Below are 17,305 nucleotides of genomic sequence, written 5' to 3'. Positions count from 1 at the left end.
CCAGACCAACCACAACACAATCTAGAGAGTATACATCAGGACATTCAAACCCCCAAAACTGTAAATACACTTAGCAACAGAAGATATTAATGCCTACTACCAACAAAAAAAAGGAGCTGAAAGCAAGGGACCGAAAAAAGAACCTTAGTTAAGAGGAAGGTTATGAAAATACTCAATAAAAGGTCCCCAGACCTTATGGAACTTTGTATCCGAATTAAGAACTGAATAATTAATTTTTTCAAGGTCTAAGCAGGACATAATATCGTTAAGCCATTGAGCATGTGTGGGCGGGGCAACATCCCTCCATCTAAGGAGGATTAAACGTCTAGCCAGGAGAGAAGCAAAAGATAATATTCGACACTTAGTCGAACTCAGACGTAAATCTGTCTCACCCAAAAAACCGAACAAAGCAATTAAAGGGTTAGGTTCTAGGTGGTGATTCAGAATACAAGATAACGTTATGAAGACGTCTTTCCAAAATTTCTCCAAGCTAAGACAAAACCAGTACATATGAATGAGAGAGGCCTCGCCCCTTTTGCATTTATCACAGAGAGGACTAATGTTAGGGTAAAATCGGGATAGTTTAGATTTAGACATATGGGCTCTATGAACAATCTTAAACTGTAAAAGGCAATGGCGAGCACAAAGAGAGGTTGAATTAACCGATTTGAGAATCGAGTCCCAAGTCTCATCAGATAAGGAGATATTTAAGTCATGCTCCCAAACCATTCTAATTTTATCCACAGGGGCACGCCGTAAGGATGCTAATTTATTACGAATAAATGATATTAAACCTTTACCTAGTGGATTAATAGAAAGAAAGAAATCCATAACATTTTTCTCAGGCATTTCAGGGAAGTTAGGAATTAAAGGATTAATAAAGTGTCTAATTTGGAGATATCTAAAAAAATGAGCATTGGGCAGATTGAACTTAGCAGAGAGCTGTTGAAAAGATGCGAAGCGATTATCAATAAAAAGATCTTCAAAATGTCTAATGCCCTTCCTATACCAATCATGGAATGCTGAATCATATGTAGTAGGTAAATAAAGGTGATTATGTAAGATAGGGCTAGAAAAGGAAAAACCATGGAAACCATAAAACTTCCTAAACTGAGCCCATATACGCAAAGTGTGTCTAACAAGAGGATTAACAATTAATCTGGACAAACTACTAGGGAGTACAGAGCCAAGAAGTGCAGAGATAGATAAATCTTTAGTGGAACTCAACTCCATTGCCACCCAATTAGGGCACTCGGGTTGGCCATGGAAAAGAGACCAAAAGGTAGCACAACGTATATTGGCTGCCCAATAATATAAACGAAAGTTAGGTAAAGCCATGCCACCCTCTTTTTTAGATTTTTGGAGATAAACTTTATTAATTCTAGAGCGCTTATTCTTCCACAGATATGACAAAATAATAGAGTCTAAGGAATCAAAAAAAGATTTAGGAATAAAAATTGGGATTGATTGAAATAAGTATAAAAGTTTAGGGAGAACATACATTTTAACAACATTGATACAACCTACCAAAGACATAGATAGAGGTGACCATTGTAACAGACTCTGTTTTACAGTATATGAAAGATTGGCAAAATTTTCACGAAAGAGATCTTTAAACTTCCTTGTGACTGTAATCCCAAGATAAGTAAATTGATTATGAACTACTTTAAAAGGGAGATCACGAAATGTTAATTCTTGTGCTTCTTTATTAATTGGGAAAAGTTCGCTCTTATGTAAATTAAGTTTATAGCCAGAGAACTGGCTAAACTGATCAAGAAGTGAAAACATTGGCGGTAAGGATGTAGACGGATTTGAAAGAAAAAGTAATAAGTCATCAGCATAAAGAGAAACTCTATGCTCAACACCCCCTCTCCAAATCCCGGTCAATTCAGGACAATTTCGAAATGCTATCGCCAAAGGTTCTATAGCCAAATCAAAGAGAAAGGGACTTAAAGGGCATCCCTGGTGGGTGCCACGTTTGAGGGTAAATAACTGGGATTTGTGAAAATTAGTCAAAACAGAGGCAGTAGGACACAAATACAGCAATTTGACCCAAGAGATAAAACTTTGACTGAAGTCAAATTTTTCTAAAACTGCAAAAAGGTAGTTCCACTCTATACAATCAAATGCTTTCTCCGCATCGAGGGAAATAACACATTCAGGAATCCCAGTTGAAGATGAATATAAAATGTTAAATAAACGCCGAATGTTAAAAAAAGGAAGACGATTTTTAATAAAACCAGTTTGATCATCAGAAATAATAGAGGGGATAACAGTTTCTAATCTATAAGCCAAAACTTTGGCCAAGATTTTAACATCACTATTGAGCAAAGAAATCGGCCTATACAAGGAACACTCTGTTGGGTCTTTACCCTTTTTTAATAAAAGAATAATAGATGCCTCATTAAAAGAGGGTGGCAATTTACCATAATTAAACAAGTCAGATAATACTGAGAATAACTGAGGGGAAAGAAGTGAAGAGAATGATTTATAAAATTCTACGGGGAACCCATCAGGTCCAGGAGATTTCCCTGAAGACAATGCAGAAATTGCAAAAGATATTTCTTCTGATGAAATAGGCGCATTATGTTTGGCTTTAAGATCAGACGAAAGCGAAGGAATATTCAGATTATTTAAGAAGTGATCAACAGAGATATTGTCATTCAAAGATTCAGAGGAATAAAGTGAAGAATAGAAATTTTTAAATGCGTCATTGATTTCTAAGTGATCCGATGTAAAGTCTCCATTCTCCTTCCGGATCTTTGTAATATGTTGTTTGGCTTTGGAACGTCTCAGCTGATTGGCTAGGAATTTACCAGATTTGTCACCATGAATATAGAAGCGACTCTTACTTTCAAGAAGTTGGCGTTCGACAGGTTGAGTAGACAGAAGATTAAATTTAGTTTGAAGTTCTACACGCTTCTTGTATAATTCAGGATTCTTAGTTTGAGCATACAGTTGATCCAATTCTTTAATCTGATTAATGAGGTCTAATCGATCTGCACAGGACTTTCTATTAAGATTTGCTGTATAGGAGATTATTTGACCCCTCAAATATGCTTTCATGGCATCCCAGACAATCTGGGATGACATTTCAGATGATGTATTGGTGTTAAAATAAAAGGTTATCTGATCCTTAATAAATTTTAGAAAATCATCATCCAATAATAAAGTCGAGTCAAAACGCCAGTGTTTATTCCTCTGAGGGAGACCAGGAAAATTTAAGGACAAAGTAATTGGGGCATGGTCAGAAATCAGTATACTCTGATAGTCACAAGAATAGACAGATGGAATAAGTTGATTATCGAATAAAAAGTAGTCAATTCTAGTAAAGGTATGGTGAACATGTGAAAAAAAAGAATAGTCTCTCTCAGTGGGATGAAGGAAATGCCATATATCAGAGATACCATAATTAGAGAGAAAAGAGTGAATAGCTAAGGCAGATTTAGTAAGTAGTGTAGTAACAGAGGACGATCGATCCAAATTAGGATCTAACCAACAATTGAAATTGCCACCCAGTATAAGAGAGTATGAGTTTAAATCTGGTAGCGAGGAGAAAAAACGTTCAAAAAAATTAACATCATCAAAATTGGAAGCATACAGGTTTGCTAGTGCAACTTTAGTATTGATAGATAGATACTTTATTCATCCCCATGGGGAAATTCAACTTTTTTTCCAATGTCCCATACACTTGTTGTAGCAAAACTAATAACATACAATACTTAACTCAGTAAAAAATATGATATGCATCTAAATCACTATCTCAAAAAGCATTAATAATAGCTTTTAAAAAGTTCTTAAGTCCTGGCGGTTGAATTGTAAAGCCTAATGGCATTGGGGAGTATTGACCTCTTCATCCTGTCTGAGGAGCATTGCATCGATAGTAACCTGTTGCTGAAACTGCTTCTCTGTCTCTGGATGGTGCTATGTAGAGGATGTTCAGAGTTTTCCATAATTGACTGTAGCCTACTCAGCGCCCTTCGCTCAGCTACCGATGTTAAACTCTCCAGTACTTTGCCCACGACAAAGCCCGCCTTCCTTACCAGCTTATTAAGACGTGAGGCGTCCCTCTTCTTAATGCTTCCTCCCCAACACGCCACCACAAAGAAGAGGGCGCTCTCCACAACTGACCTATAGAACATCTTCAGCATCTCAGTACAGACATTGAATGACGCCAACCTTCTAAGGAAGTACAGTCGACTCTGTGCCTTCCTGCACAAGGCATCTGTGTTGGCAGTCCAGTCTAGCTTCTCGTCTAACTGTACTCCCAGATACTTGTAGGTCTTAACCTGCTCCACACATTCTCCATTAATGATCACTGGCTCCATATGAGGCCTAGATCTCCTAAAGTCCACCACCATCTCCTTGGTCTTGGTGATATTGAGACGCAGGTAGTTTGAGTTGCACCATATCACAAAGTCCTGTATCAGTTTCCTATACTCCTCCTCCTGTCCATTCCTGACACACCCCACTATGGCCGTGTCATCAGCGAACTTCTGCACATGGCAGGACTCCGAGTTATATTGGAAGTCTGATGTGTACAGGGTGAACAGGACCGGAGATAGTACGGTTCCCTGTGGCGCTCCTGTGCTGCTGACCACCGTGTCAGACCTACAGTCTCCCAACCGCACATACTGAGGTCTATCTGTCAAGTAGTCCACTATCCAATCCACCATGTGAGAGTCTACTCCCATCTCCGTTAGTTTGTGCCTTAAGATCTTGGGCTGGATGGTGTTAAAGGCACTAGAGAAGTCAAGGAATGTAATCCTCACAGCACAACTGGCCCCATCTAGGTGAGAGAGTGATTTGTGCAGCAAATACATGATAGCATCCTCCACTCCCACCTTCTCCTTATACGCAAACTGAAGAGGATCCTGGGCGTGCCTGGTTTGTGGCCTCAGATTCTGTATTATCAGCCGCTCCATGGTCTTCATCACGTGCGACGTCAAGGCAACAGGTCTGAAGTCATTCAACTCCTTTGGTTGTGGTTTCTTCGGTACCGGTAAATTGTATAATTTACCAGAAACAATAATAAAACGGCCATTTGTATCAGATATCTTATTATGGAGTTCAAAAGGAATATTTGAATTAATAAGGATGGAGACCCCCCCCTAGCTTTGGCAGTAAAGGATGAATGAAAATGCTGACCCGCCCACTTTGACAGAAGCCGAGAATTATCAAAACTACGGATATGAGTTTCTTGAAGGAAAGCAATGTCAGCTTTGAGTTGTTTAGTATGGGAGAAGACCTTCCTTCTTTTAACAGGATGATTCAGTCCCTTTACATTCCAGCTCACAAATTTAAGTGAATTAACCATTATCAATTGTTAGTGCATAGAAGGTAGCTGGCATATAAAAAATCAAGCAGTACAATAACAGTCTGGGAGCAAAAATGTAAACATAGATCTGTAGAATCAAAACAGAGACATGTCCTGAATAACAATGGAAAACAAAAGAAACAGTGAGTAGTGTTGGAACTGGAGAATCCGCCCCCCCTCGCAACCCAAAATTAGACGGCTACCTAAAAAAGCAGCTAGCTCTACCAAAAAAATTAACCCAAGTATGACTTCCAGTTCTGTGTCGTTAACAAAAGTTCCGTATAAATAATATAGCAAATAGTAACTAATTTATGCACTAGAAAACAGAATTATAAATAGGAACAACTTCAAGAGAAGTATAAAACTTAATACAAAGAAAATCAGAAGAAAACTAAAACTAACCTACCCGCGAAAAATTATAAAAGATTAAAAGAAAAAAAAAGGAGGGAGAAAAGGTGGAAATTATAAAATTCAAAGAGAGTCCTTATCGACCATTTACAGAAAAAAAAGCAAAACTTAAACTATGAATCAACCAACAGGGAGGCCTTCAATAAAAACTCCAAACCTCCAAAACAAGCTAAAGACAATTGTAGTTCTCTATAGATAAGGTTATACAAAAATAAAATAGATTACACAGGTAAAATCTAAAAGTTCGCAGGGAAACATTAAACTTACATTATCTATTTAGAAAAAATGCACCAAGTCCAGGGAGAGATTGACTACAGCCCTTAGAGTTTCAATAGATAATGACTGAATTATTCAAGTAAAGTCTGAGTTCGGAAAGGATAGTTTTACTTCGAGAAGTACTTATCAACCATTTTAGAAGGTCAGGCCGGTTCCGAAGAAGACGAGGTGGCTGGGAGACTTCCAACAAACGCCTCAGCCTCCTTCACTGATTTAAACCACTTATAATCTCCAGTAGTAAGCGTAATTCAAAGATCGGCTGGATTTCGGAGAGAGGGTCTGAATCCGCGATCAGAAAGCACTTTCATTACACCTTTAAACTCAGCACGCATCTTCAGAACCTGGGGGGCAAAATCCTCCACAAAACGAATGACCGTATTTTGAAAGGCAAAAGTACCTCTGCGGCGTGCCTCCATCATCAAATGGTTTTTCACCTGGTATTGATGAAAGCATAAAATAATCGGCCGTGGGTGGGAACCCAGAATTGCTCAAGGAACATAGATCCTGTGTGCCCTTTCAAGCTCAGGTGGAGTCGGAAAAAATTCTTTCCCGAAAATCTCACATAGAAACTTGGAAAAAAATTCAACGGGAGAGCCCTTTTCGGTGGCCTCTGGCAAACCAAGAATTCGTAGATTGCAACGTCTGCTCTGATTTTCACGATCCACCATTTTGGAAAAAAGTTTACTATTCTTCTCCTCTAGGTTGGAGCAGAGAGTTTCAAGATATCGAACACGGCGTTTTAACTCTTCAGAAGTTACGTCAATGCGAGATAAATGTTCATCATGATCATCCACTCTAGCATTAATCTGATCCAGTTTGGCATTCAGCTGGTTGAAAGAAGTTCTAAATTCGGTTCTAAAATCCATTAAAGTATTTTGTCGATGTTGTTCCAGAACAGCGAGAATGTCAGCCGGCAAAGCCGTAGAAGTTTCCTTTTTCCCGGTTTTAGTACTTTTGGTAGCCATTATAAGATAGATGTGTTCGCAGGCAGGTAGAAGAGAACTAATAAAATACCTAACTAAGGTTTAAGAAGGGAGACACATAGTGCAAAGGTAAGAAGAATAACGGAGTAAAAGTTCGGAGCGACTAAGCAATTGCCATCTTACCGGAAGTCCTTCTTGAGAAGTTTTAAGTGTTGTTGAGAACGAATTTTAGTCATTTGAAAAAATTTCAATAAATAATTAAACAACCACGTTGTTACGAATCAACGCTATTAAAATTAATTAAAAAGGGACCTTCGAGAGTGTTAGTCCATTGTACATGGCCTATCAGCGGTGCCAACAGAGCTTTACCAAGAGGGATTTCTCGCGGGTAGGCGGCGGTTAATTAAAAAGGAAGCTTCGACAGTGTTAGTCCATTGTATGTGGCCTATCAGTGGCTATAACCAGAGCGCCAATTGTGAGTTAACTAGCAGGGAAGGTTCAGGCATAAAAGGGAGACATTGCATAGCGGAGCGGTCATCGACAGAGTGATCTGAGCCAGAGTGGTAGGGCTTTGGTGATAACGGGGTCAACGCAAGTTAAGTTACCTGTGAGGAATAGAAACAGGAAGTATGTCTGTGAGGCTGGTGTTCTGTACTGGGTGTCAGATGTGGGAAGTCCAGGAGACTCCCAGCCTCCTGGACGGCTACGTCTGCACCAGGTACGTCAAGCTGCAGCTCCTTAGGGACCGGATTAGGGAACTGGAGATGCAGCTCGATGACCTTTGTCTGGTCAGGGAAAGTGAGGAGGTGATAGAGAGGGACTACAGGCAAGTAGTCACACCGGGGCCTTGGGAGACAGATAAGTAGGTAACAGTCAGGAGAGGGAAGGGCAGGAGTCAGATACTAGAGAGTACCCCTGTGGCTGTCCCCTTAACAATAAGTACTCCTGTTTGAGTACTGTTGGGGGTGGACAGACTACCTGGGGGAAGCAGCAGTGGCCGCACCTCTGGCACAGAGTCTGGCTCTGTGGCTCAGAAGGATAGGGAAAGGAAGAAGGCAGCAGTAGTAGGGGACTCTATAGTTAGGGGGTCAAACAGGTGATTCTGTGGATGCAGGAAAGAAACGCGGATGGTAGTTTGCCTCCCAGGTGCCAGGTACCGAGATGTTTCTGATCTCATTCATGATATCCTGCAGTGGGAAGGTTAACAGCCAGAGGTCGTGGGCTAAGATGGCGGTGCGACGTAGCAGCACACAGCGGCCACTTCGGAATGAATATCTGTAATCTGTCAAGTAGGATGCCGTGTACAATCCTGATTTGATGGAGACGGATGGGTGAAGCACGGAGGAACATCTGGTGAAACTTTTGAAATGCCTGTTTTGCTGCCGCTGCTGCAGTGCAATCGGAAAATCTCTGGGAGGAAGGCCCCAAATCCTCGGCTTTGCCTGTTGCTTGGCGGCCGGGTCTGAGGTCGAAGCGCTTGGCAGAGATGGTGCTTGGTGTTGGAGGGCTGGTCGGAGGCTCGAAGTTTTCGGATGGACTCAGAGTTGGCTGTGGTCGGGTGCTTCCAGGGGGCTGTATCGGCAAGGTTGTGGCGCTGGAGGTTCATGGCAGGAAGAGTTTTTCTTCCTTCTACCATCTGCATGAGATGATGGGCTAATGGGACTTTGAGACTTTTTTTACCGTGCCATGGTCTGCTCTTTATCAGATTACGGTATTGCTTTGCACTGTTGGAACTATATGTTAAATTATGTGGTTTTTGTCAGTTAGTCTTTTATCAATTATGGTATTGTCTGCACTATTGCAACTAAATGTTTTAACTATAACTATGTGGTTTTGTGTAGGTTTTTGGTTTGTTGGGTGGTAGTGCTGGTCTCTTGACTTGGTGTGTCTGGGTAGTCTTGTTTTGTCTGATGGGTTTGGAGCTCCTTTCTGGGGAATGTGCTAAGATGGTAGCACGATATTGATACGCAGCAGCCTCTCCGGACTCTGGATTGGGGATTACCAAACGTTATGTGGTTTTTCTTGTGTGGTCTGTTTTGTCGTGTGCTTTTTTTTTGTGATATTACTCCGGAGAACGTTGTCTCATTTTTTAACTGCATTGCATTTGTGGTTTCTAAATTACAATAAACTGAATCTGAATCTGAATATTGGTACCAATGACATATGTAGGAAAAGGGAGGAGGTCCTGAAAACAGACTACAGGGAGTTAGGAGGCAAGCTGAGAAGCAGGACCTCAAACATAGTAATCTTGGGATTACTGTCAGTGCCACGTGCCAGTGAGTATAGGAATAGAGTGAGGTGGAGGATAAATGTGTGGCTGAGGGATTGGAGCAGGGGGCAGGGATTCAGATTTCTGGATCATTGGGACTTCTTTTGGGGCAGGAGTGACCTGTACAAAAAGGACGGGTTGCACTTGGATCCGAAGAGGACCGATATCCTGGCAGGGAGGTTTGCTAAGGCTATTGGGAAGAGTTTAAACTAGAATTCCTTGGGGGTGGGAACCAAACTGAAGAGACGGAAGAAGGGGCGGTTGGCTCACATATAGAGAAAGCTTGGAGACAGTGTGAGAGAGAGGATAGGGAGGTGATAGAGCAGGGATATGCTTAGACCGATGGTTTGAGATGTGTCTATTTTAATGCAAGAGGCATCGTGAGAAAAGTGGATGAGCTTAGAACGTGGATCAGTACTTGGAGGTATGATGTTGTGGCCATTACAGATGGTTCAGGGGTAGGAATGGTTACTTCAAGTGCCAGGCTTTAGGCGTTTCAGAAACAGGAAGGGGTCAATAACTCTACTGGGTGTTTTTTATAGACCGCCCAATAGTAACGGACATCAAAGAGCAGATAGGTAGACAGATTCTGCAAAGAAGTAATAATAACAGGGTTGTCATGGTGGGAGATTTTAATTTCCCGAGGGGTTTGGCAAGGGGTTTAGATGGGGTGAGTTTGTTAGGTGTGTTCAGGAACGTTTGCTGACACAATATGTAGATAAGCCTACAAGAGGAGAGGCTGTACTAGATTTGGTATTGGGAAATGAACCTGGTCAGGTGTCAGATCTCTCAGTGGGAGAGCATTTTGGAGATAGTGATCACAATTGTATCTCCTTTACCAAAGCATTGGAGAGGGATAGAAACAGACAAATTAGGGAAATGTTTAATTCGAGTAAAGGGAAACATGAAGCTATCAGGCAGGAACTTGGAAGCATAAATTGGGAACAGATGTTCTCAGGGAAATGTACAGCAGAAATGTGGCAAATGTTCAGGGGATATTTGCATGGTATTTTGCATAGGCACATTCCAATGAGACAGGGAAAGGATGGTAGGGTAGTAGAACCGTAGTGTACAAAGGCTGTTGAAAATCTAGTCAATGAGGAAAAGAAAAGCTTAGGAAAGGTTAAAAAAAACTAGGTAATGATAGAGGTCTAGAAGGTTATAAGGCTAGCAGGAAGGAGCTTAAGAATGAAATTAGGAGAGCCAGAAGGGGCCATGAGAAGGCCTTGGCGAGCAGGACTGAAGAATACCCCATGGCATTCTACAAGTATGTGAAGAGCAAGAGAATAAGACATGAGAAAATAGGACCAATCAAGTGTGATGGTGGAAAAGTGTGTATGGAACTGGAGGTACTTAATGAATACCTTGCTTCAGGATTCACTACAGGAAAGGATCTTGGCGATTGTAGGGATGACTTACAGTGGATTGAATAGCTTCAGGATATCGACATTAAGAAAGAGATTGTGCTGGAGCTTTTAGAAAGCATCAAGTTGGATTGGTCTCCGGGACTGGATGAGATGTACCCCAGGCTACTGTGAGAAGCAAGGGAGAAGATGGCTGACCCTCTGACAATGATCTTTGCATCATCAATGGGGGCGGGAGAGGTTCCGGAGGATTGGAGGGTTGTGGATGTTCTTCCCTTAGTCAAGTAAGGGAGTAGAGTTAGCCCAGGAAATAAGAGACCAGTGAGTCATACTTCAGTAAACACGAGGAAATCTGCAGATGCTGGAAATTCAAGCAACACACACAAAATGCTGGTGGAACGCAGCAAGCCAGGCAGCATCTATAGGGAGAAGCCTATAGAGTTTCGGGCCGAGACCCTTCGTCAGGAGCCCTGGTGAGGGGTCTCGGCCCAAAATGTCAATAGTGCTTCTCCCTATAGATGCTGCCTGGCCTGCTGCGTTCCACCAGCATTTTGTGTGTGTTGCTAGTCATACTAGAGTGGTTGGTATGTTGATGGAGAAGATCCTGAGAGGCAGGATTAATGAAAATTTGGAGAGGCATAATATGATATGGCCTAGCCAGCATGGCTTTGTCAAAGGCAGGTCATGCCTTACGAGTCTGATTAAATTTTTTGAGGATGTGACTAAACATATTGATGAAGGTAGAGCAGTAGAGGTAGTATAAATGGATTTTAGCAAGGTATTTGATAAGGTACCCCCTGCAAGGTTTATTGAGAAAGTAAGGAGGCATGGGATCCAAGGGGACCTTGCTTTGTGGATCCAGAATTGGCTTGCCCACAGAAGGTAAAGAGTGGTTGTAGACGGGTAATATTTTGCATGGAGGTTGGTGATCAGTGGTGTGCCTCTGGGATCTGTACTGGGACCCTTACTCTTCGTGATTTTTATAAATGACCTGGATGAAGAAGTAGAGGGCTGGGTTAGTGAATTTGCTGATGACACAAAAGTTGGGGGTGTTGTGGATAGAGTGGAGGGCTTTTGGAGGTTACAGCAGGACATTGATCAGATACAAAACTGGGCTGAAGTGGCAGATGGAGTTCAATCCAGATAATTGTGAGGTGGTTCATTTTGGTAGGTCAAATATGATGGCAGAACATAGTATTAATGGTGCGGCTCTTGGCAGTATGGAGGATCAGAGGGATCTTGAGGTCCGAGTCCATAGGACATTTTTATGTGTACAATGTACTGCGTATGTTAATCAAAATGGCTTCTTTGTTTTGTTAAGAGTAGGAATGCTTCTTTGTTATGGTAAGTGCTTTCTCTCGCAGTTGTTTAACTTTAGAATTGCTGATAACAGGGATTGTATTCATTTGTTAACCAATGGGGAAATGTTATTTTGACTTGTGGGTTTGGGAGCGGGATTTTCGCGGTCTTTTCGGGGAGTCGGGAAGAAGATGCCAAAGAAGGTGGACGTGTGCTGCACTGCTCGGTCGACCACCAGGGTGGTCCCAGGTACAAGGACGTGGAAGTCGGAGGAAAGTGACGAGGGGTCGAATGGTTCGATGGTTGAGCTCCAACGATGTGCACTAAACTGACTGAACTCTGATTTTGGCGCCTTTTACTTTATTTTCTATTCCTTCATATATACTGTATTGTTAGTATTCATTTAGTTTTAGTAAAATCTCTAAAGTATATTCCATAACGGTATCTGGTGTGAGTTAGATATTGTGTGCGTGACGCGGCATTAACTTGATTCCCACAGTACCTGTGTATATGGGAGGCGGGGGTTGGCGAGAGGCTGGATTTTTTTCCCCTAGACATATACCAGCCTGTTGGGCAAGTGTTACATATGTTTCTAAGTGGAGTCTGAGTGTGTTATTGTCACTCACACCAAGATACAGTGAAAATCCTGTCTTGTATGCTGTCTGTACAGATCATATGGTGTGGTAGAGTTGTGGTTAGTGTAATTTCTTACAGTGTCAGTGATTGTGATCAGGTTTGAATTCCTGCTACTCTCTGTAAGGAGTTTGAATGTTTTCTTTGTTACTATGTGGGTTTCCTCTGGGTGCACCTGTTTCCTCCCACATTTCAAAGACTTTTCATTACGTTTAGTAACTTGAGGGCATGCAGTGTTGGCGCTGGTAGCATGGCGACATCTTGGGCTACCCCCAGCACATCCTTGGACTGTATTGGTTATTGACGCAAAGCAACGCATTTCACTGTATGTTTTGCTATAGCTGTGACAAATAAAGCTAATCTTTAATCTTTGAAGGGAAATAGCTGTTCTTGAATTTGGTTGTATGCCACTTCAGGTTTCTGTACCTCCTGCCTGATGGTTGCTGCGTGACGATGGCATGGCTCAGATAGTTGGTGGGAGGTGGGGGGGAGATTGTTAGGATATCGCTGCCTTGAGGCAGTGCTTTCTGTAGATACTACCGATGGTGGTGAGAGATGTGCTTGTGATGTATTGTGTTGAGTTCATTACTGTCTGCAGCTTCTTGCTTTCGTGCGCATTTGAATGGCCATACCAGACTGTGATCGAGCCAGTCAGGATACTTTCAATAGAACATCTGTAGAAGTTTGTTAGAATCTGCCAAGACCTGTAGGAATGTTCTTAGTTTCAGTGAAACCTTTAATTCCTCTAAACTCCAGAAGCACTTATGTACTCAGTAAATCCAATATATTGACTGAACTGGATATAGAATGTAGCGTACACGAGGAAATCTGCAGATGCTGGAAATTCAAGCGGCTGAATGGCCTAATGCAGCTCCAGTGTCTTATAACCATATAACCATATAACAATCACAGCACGGAAACAGGCCATTCCGGCCCTCCTAGTCCGTGCCGAACTCTTAATCTCACCTAGTCCCACCTACCCGCACTCAGCCCATAACCCTCCATTCCTTTCCTGTCCATATACCTATCCAATTTTACCTTAAATGACACAACTGAACTGGCCTCTACTACTTCTACAGGAAGCTCATTCCACACAGCTATCACTCTCTGAGTAAAGAAATACCCCCTTGTGTTTCCCTTAAACTTTTGCCCCCTAACTCTCAAATCATGTCCTCTCGTTTGAATCTCCCCTACTCTCAATGGAAACAGCCTATTCACGTCAACTCTATCTATCCCTCTCAACATTTTAAATACCTCGATCAAATCCCCCCTCAACCTTCTACTCTCACGCTCCAATGAATAGAGACCTAACTTGTTCAACCTTTCTCTGTAACTTAAGTGCTGAAACCCAGGTAACATCCTAGTAAATTGTCTCTGCACTCTCTCTAATTTATTGATATCTTTCCTATAATTCGGTGACCAGAACTGTACACAATTCTTATGGTTTTATGTTATTAAACTTGTACTTAAGAAAGTCACATTTGAAAAACTTATACTTTTTTCTGTGGGGATGGGAGAAAAGAGGGCAGTTGTGAATGTGTTCCAAGCTGGAAAACCTTCCTAATTAACTTAGATGAATATTTATGGGACGAACTCATGATGCCAGTTGATGTGGTTCGTTAGATGGTCCTAATCACAGAGACCTTTGTTAGTGATACTTAAATTTTTTTGTCAGCATGGGATGAATTCCCAGACACTAGGACTTCTGCAGATGCTGGAAATCCAGATCAATGCATTTAAAATGTTGGGAGGAACTCAGCAGCTCAAGCAGCATCTATGGGAATGAATTACCAGTCAACATTTCGAGCCGTGACTCTTCATCATGACTGGAAAGGAAGGTGGATGACTCCAAAATAAGAAGTTGAGGGGAGGGGAAGGAGTACAAGCTAGAAATTGAGAGCTGAAGCCAGGTGGATGAAGTAAGAATTCGGGAGGTGATAAGTGGAAAAGGTGAAAGGCTGGAGAAGAAGGAATCTGATAGGAGAGGAGAGTGGACCATAGAAGAAAGGGAGGGCAAAGGAGCACCAGAGGGAGATGATGGGCTGATAAGGAGAAGAGAAGAGGTTGGGGGGGGGGGGCAGAATGGGGAATTGAAGAGAGAAGGGGAGGGGGCAAAATTACCAGAAGAAGTTGGAGGAATCGATGTTCATGTCTTATGTTGGAGGCTACCAGATGGATTATGAGGTGTTGCTCCTGTCAAGTAGTTTATTGCTACTGCACTAGATTCCATGTACCATCTTACATGGTGAGAAAATTGTTGCGGTGGTTCACTTTCTCTGTCTTTGTGTCTCCCCCACAATCCATTGCTTATATCGCTGTCTCCACTGAACAGAAATAATTCATCAAATTGTCAGAATCACGTTTATTATCACCGGCATGTGACGTGAAATTTGTTAGCTTAGCAGCAGCAGTTCAAAGCAATATATAATCTAGCAAAGAGAAGAAAAAAATAATAAATAAAATAAAACATAATAATAAATAAACAAGTAAATCAATTATGTACATTGAATAGATTATTGAAAATGTGCAGAAACAGAAATACTTAATATTAAAAAAAGTGAGGTAGTGTCCAAAGCTTCAATGGCCATTCAGGAATCGGATGGCAGAGGGGAAAAAGCTGTTCCTGAATCGCTGAGTGTGTGCCTTCAGGCTCTGTACCTCCTCCCTGGTGGTAACAGTGAGAAAAGGGCATGCCCTGGGTGCTGGAGGTCTTTAATAATGGACGTTGCCTTTCTGAGAAACTGCTCCCTGAAGATGTGCTGGATATTTTGTAGGCTAGTGCTCAAGTTGGAGCTGACTAGATTTATAACCTTCTGCAGCTTTTTGTGATGACAGTGATCTTTTTCCTTCGTTTTCAATTTCTTTTCAATTTATTTTTATCTAGCGATACAATACAGAACAGGCCCTTCTGGTCCAATGGGATGCAGCCCCCAGCAACCCACTAATTTAACCCTAGCCTAACCACAGGACAGTTTAATGAACCTACTAATCAGAACATCTTTGGTATGTAGGAGAAAATCAGAGCACCCAGAGGAAACTCTTGCACTCAAAGGAAGGACATGGTAACTTCTTACAGCTGGCGTTGGAATTGAACTCCAAACTCTGATGCCCCATGTTGGGCTAACTGCTGTGCTACTGTGGTGCCCAAATTTAACTAAATAATATACAAATAGCAGTGGGGTTGCTGAAGGATGTACCTTGCTCTTTTTACCAAAAGGCAGGACTTGTCATTGTTCTCATGAATTAAACTTGTGAATTTAATTCTCATTTTACAGACTTCACACTGCCCAACGTGCAATAAAACAGACTCAGGTAACCGTTCAAAGAGTAGGCAAAGAAATTGAGGAGAAGTTGCGTTTAACAGCATCATCAACACAATTGGTAAGACTCGTATTAAATACTTCTAACATATTTATTTTAAGCTTGTGGAATTTTTGACACCATCTGAAATATGGGAATGCACTCAGATATTGTATGTTTTAGTAATGGAGTTATTGATCCAATATTGTTGCGTGTTTTGTGTTGTGTTATTTGACATAGGTGATCATGACCATGATTGGTCTTGGCGAATTTTCTATAGAAGTTGTTTGCCATTGCCTTCTGGGCAGTGTCTTTATAAGATAGGTGACCCCAGCCATTAACAATACTCTTCTGAGATAGTCTGCCTAGTGTCAGTGATCATGTAACCAGGTCTTGTGATATGTATCACCTGCTTCCATGTCTTGATGTGACCCTGATCGGGGTGGGGAGTGCTAAGCAGGTGCTACGCCTTGCCCAAGGGTGACCTGCAGGCTAGCGGAGGGAAGGAACGCTTTACACCTCCTTAGGAGAGACGTATCTCTACTCTGCCACCCTATACTGTCTATAGGGGCAGCACCTTGGTTCTACAAACACATGAATCTGGCCCACTGGTCCATCAAACCTGGTTTTCTGCATTAATTACTCATAAAATGTGGTCTTGCAATGGTATTGAGGGCAGAGTAGGACAGTTTGGGCTGTGGGGGAGTTGAGGGATATTGACTGTAGCATGAGAGTGAAAGTGAGATCACTATGATGTCAAAAAACATGGCAGGTTCAAAGGAGTAGGGATGATTGGGGGTGGGAATGTACATGACCCACTTCTGTTTCTTATACAACTGCATTTACATCAATAAAGACCCCATCACTCAGGACGTGCCTTCTGCTCATTTCTCCCATCATGGAGGAAGTACAGAAGCCATTTTAGGAACAGCTTCTTCCCCTCACAGATTTCTGAATGGACAACAAATCCATGTACACTACCTCAACATTTTTGCTCTCTTTTTAAAATATATTTCTTTTGTAATTTATAGCTTTTTTTACTATTATGTATTAGCAATATACTGCTTCCACAAAACAAATTCTACAAAGTATGCTAGTGATTTCTGATTCTGCTTTACTGAGGCAGCAAGAATTCAAGACAGAGTCCATGGAAGGGAGGCTGGTTTCCATGACGTGTTGAGATACTTCCACAACTCTGCAGTTTCTCACAGTCACATGTAGAGCAGTTGCCATACCAAGTGATATCTGATCTGAAAAGCATGGGCTCTTCTTTCCTCCTTGTCTCCATTAACCTTTTGCTCTCACACCATCCAAGGAATGATTAGTCATTTACATCCAATTTTCTGCAAGACACTGAGGTGTATTTTGTTTTGCAGTAAGCAAATTGTTAAGGTGTTCAATTTAAACACTAGCAATTCTGCTAATGATGGAAACTTTCTTCCATAGTCTACTGTCTTCTATTAGATTCCTTTTTCAGCCCTTTGCCTCTTCCATCTATCCTTTCCCAGCTCCTTAC

General features: G+C 41.7%; 1 protein-coding gene across 2 annotated transcripts in view; it reads left to right on the top strand.

The window, feature by feature from the left end:
- Nucleotides 1-17,305, top strand: part of uvrag (UV radiation resistance associated gene) — a 444,611-nt gene that overhangs the window by 121,421 nt on the left and 305,885 nt on the right. For both annotated transcript variants that reach the window (XM_073044289.1, XM_073044288.1), the window contains one exon: nt 15,765-15,870. In XM_073044289.1, coding sequence (XP_072900390.1) covers nt 15,765-15,870 — 106 coding nt within the window. The remainder of the gene's footprint in view (nt 1-15,764; nt 15,871-17,305) is intronic.

This window comes from Hemitrygon akajei, chromosome 4, assembly GCF_048418815.1.
Source record: "Hemitrygon akajei chromosome 4, sHemAka1.3, whole genome shotgun sequence".
NCBI lineage: Eukaryota > Metazoa > Chordata > Chondrichthyes > Myliobatiformes > Dasyatidae > Hemitrygon > Hemitrygon akajei.
Note: the sequence above shows the minus strand (reverse complement) of the source record. Positions and strands in the feature narration are given on the sequence as shown.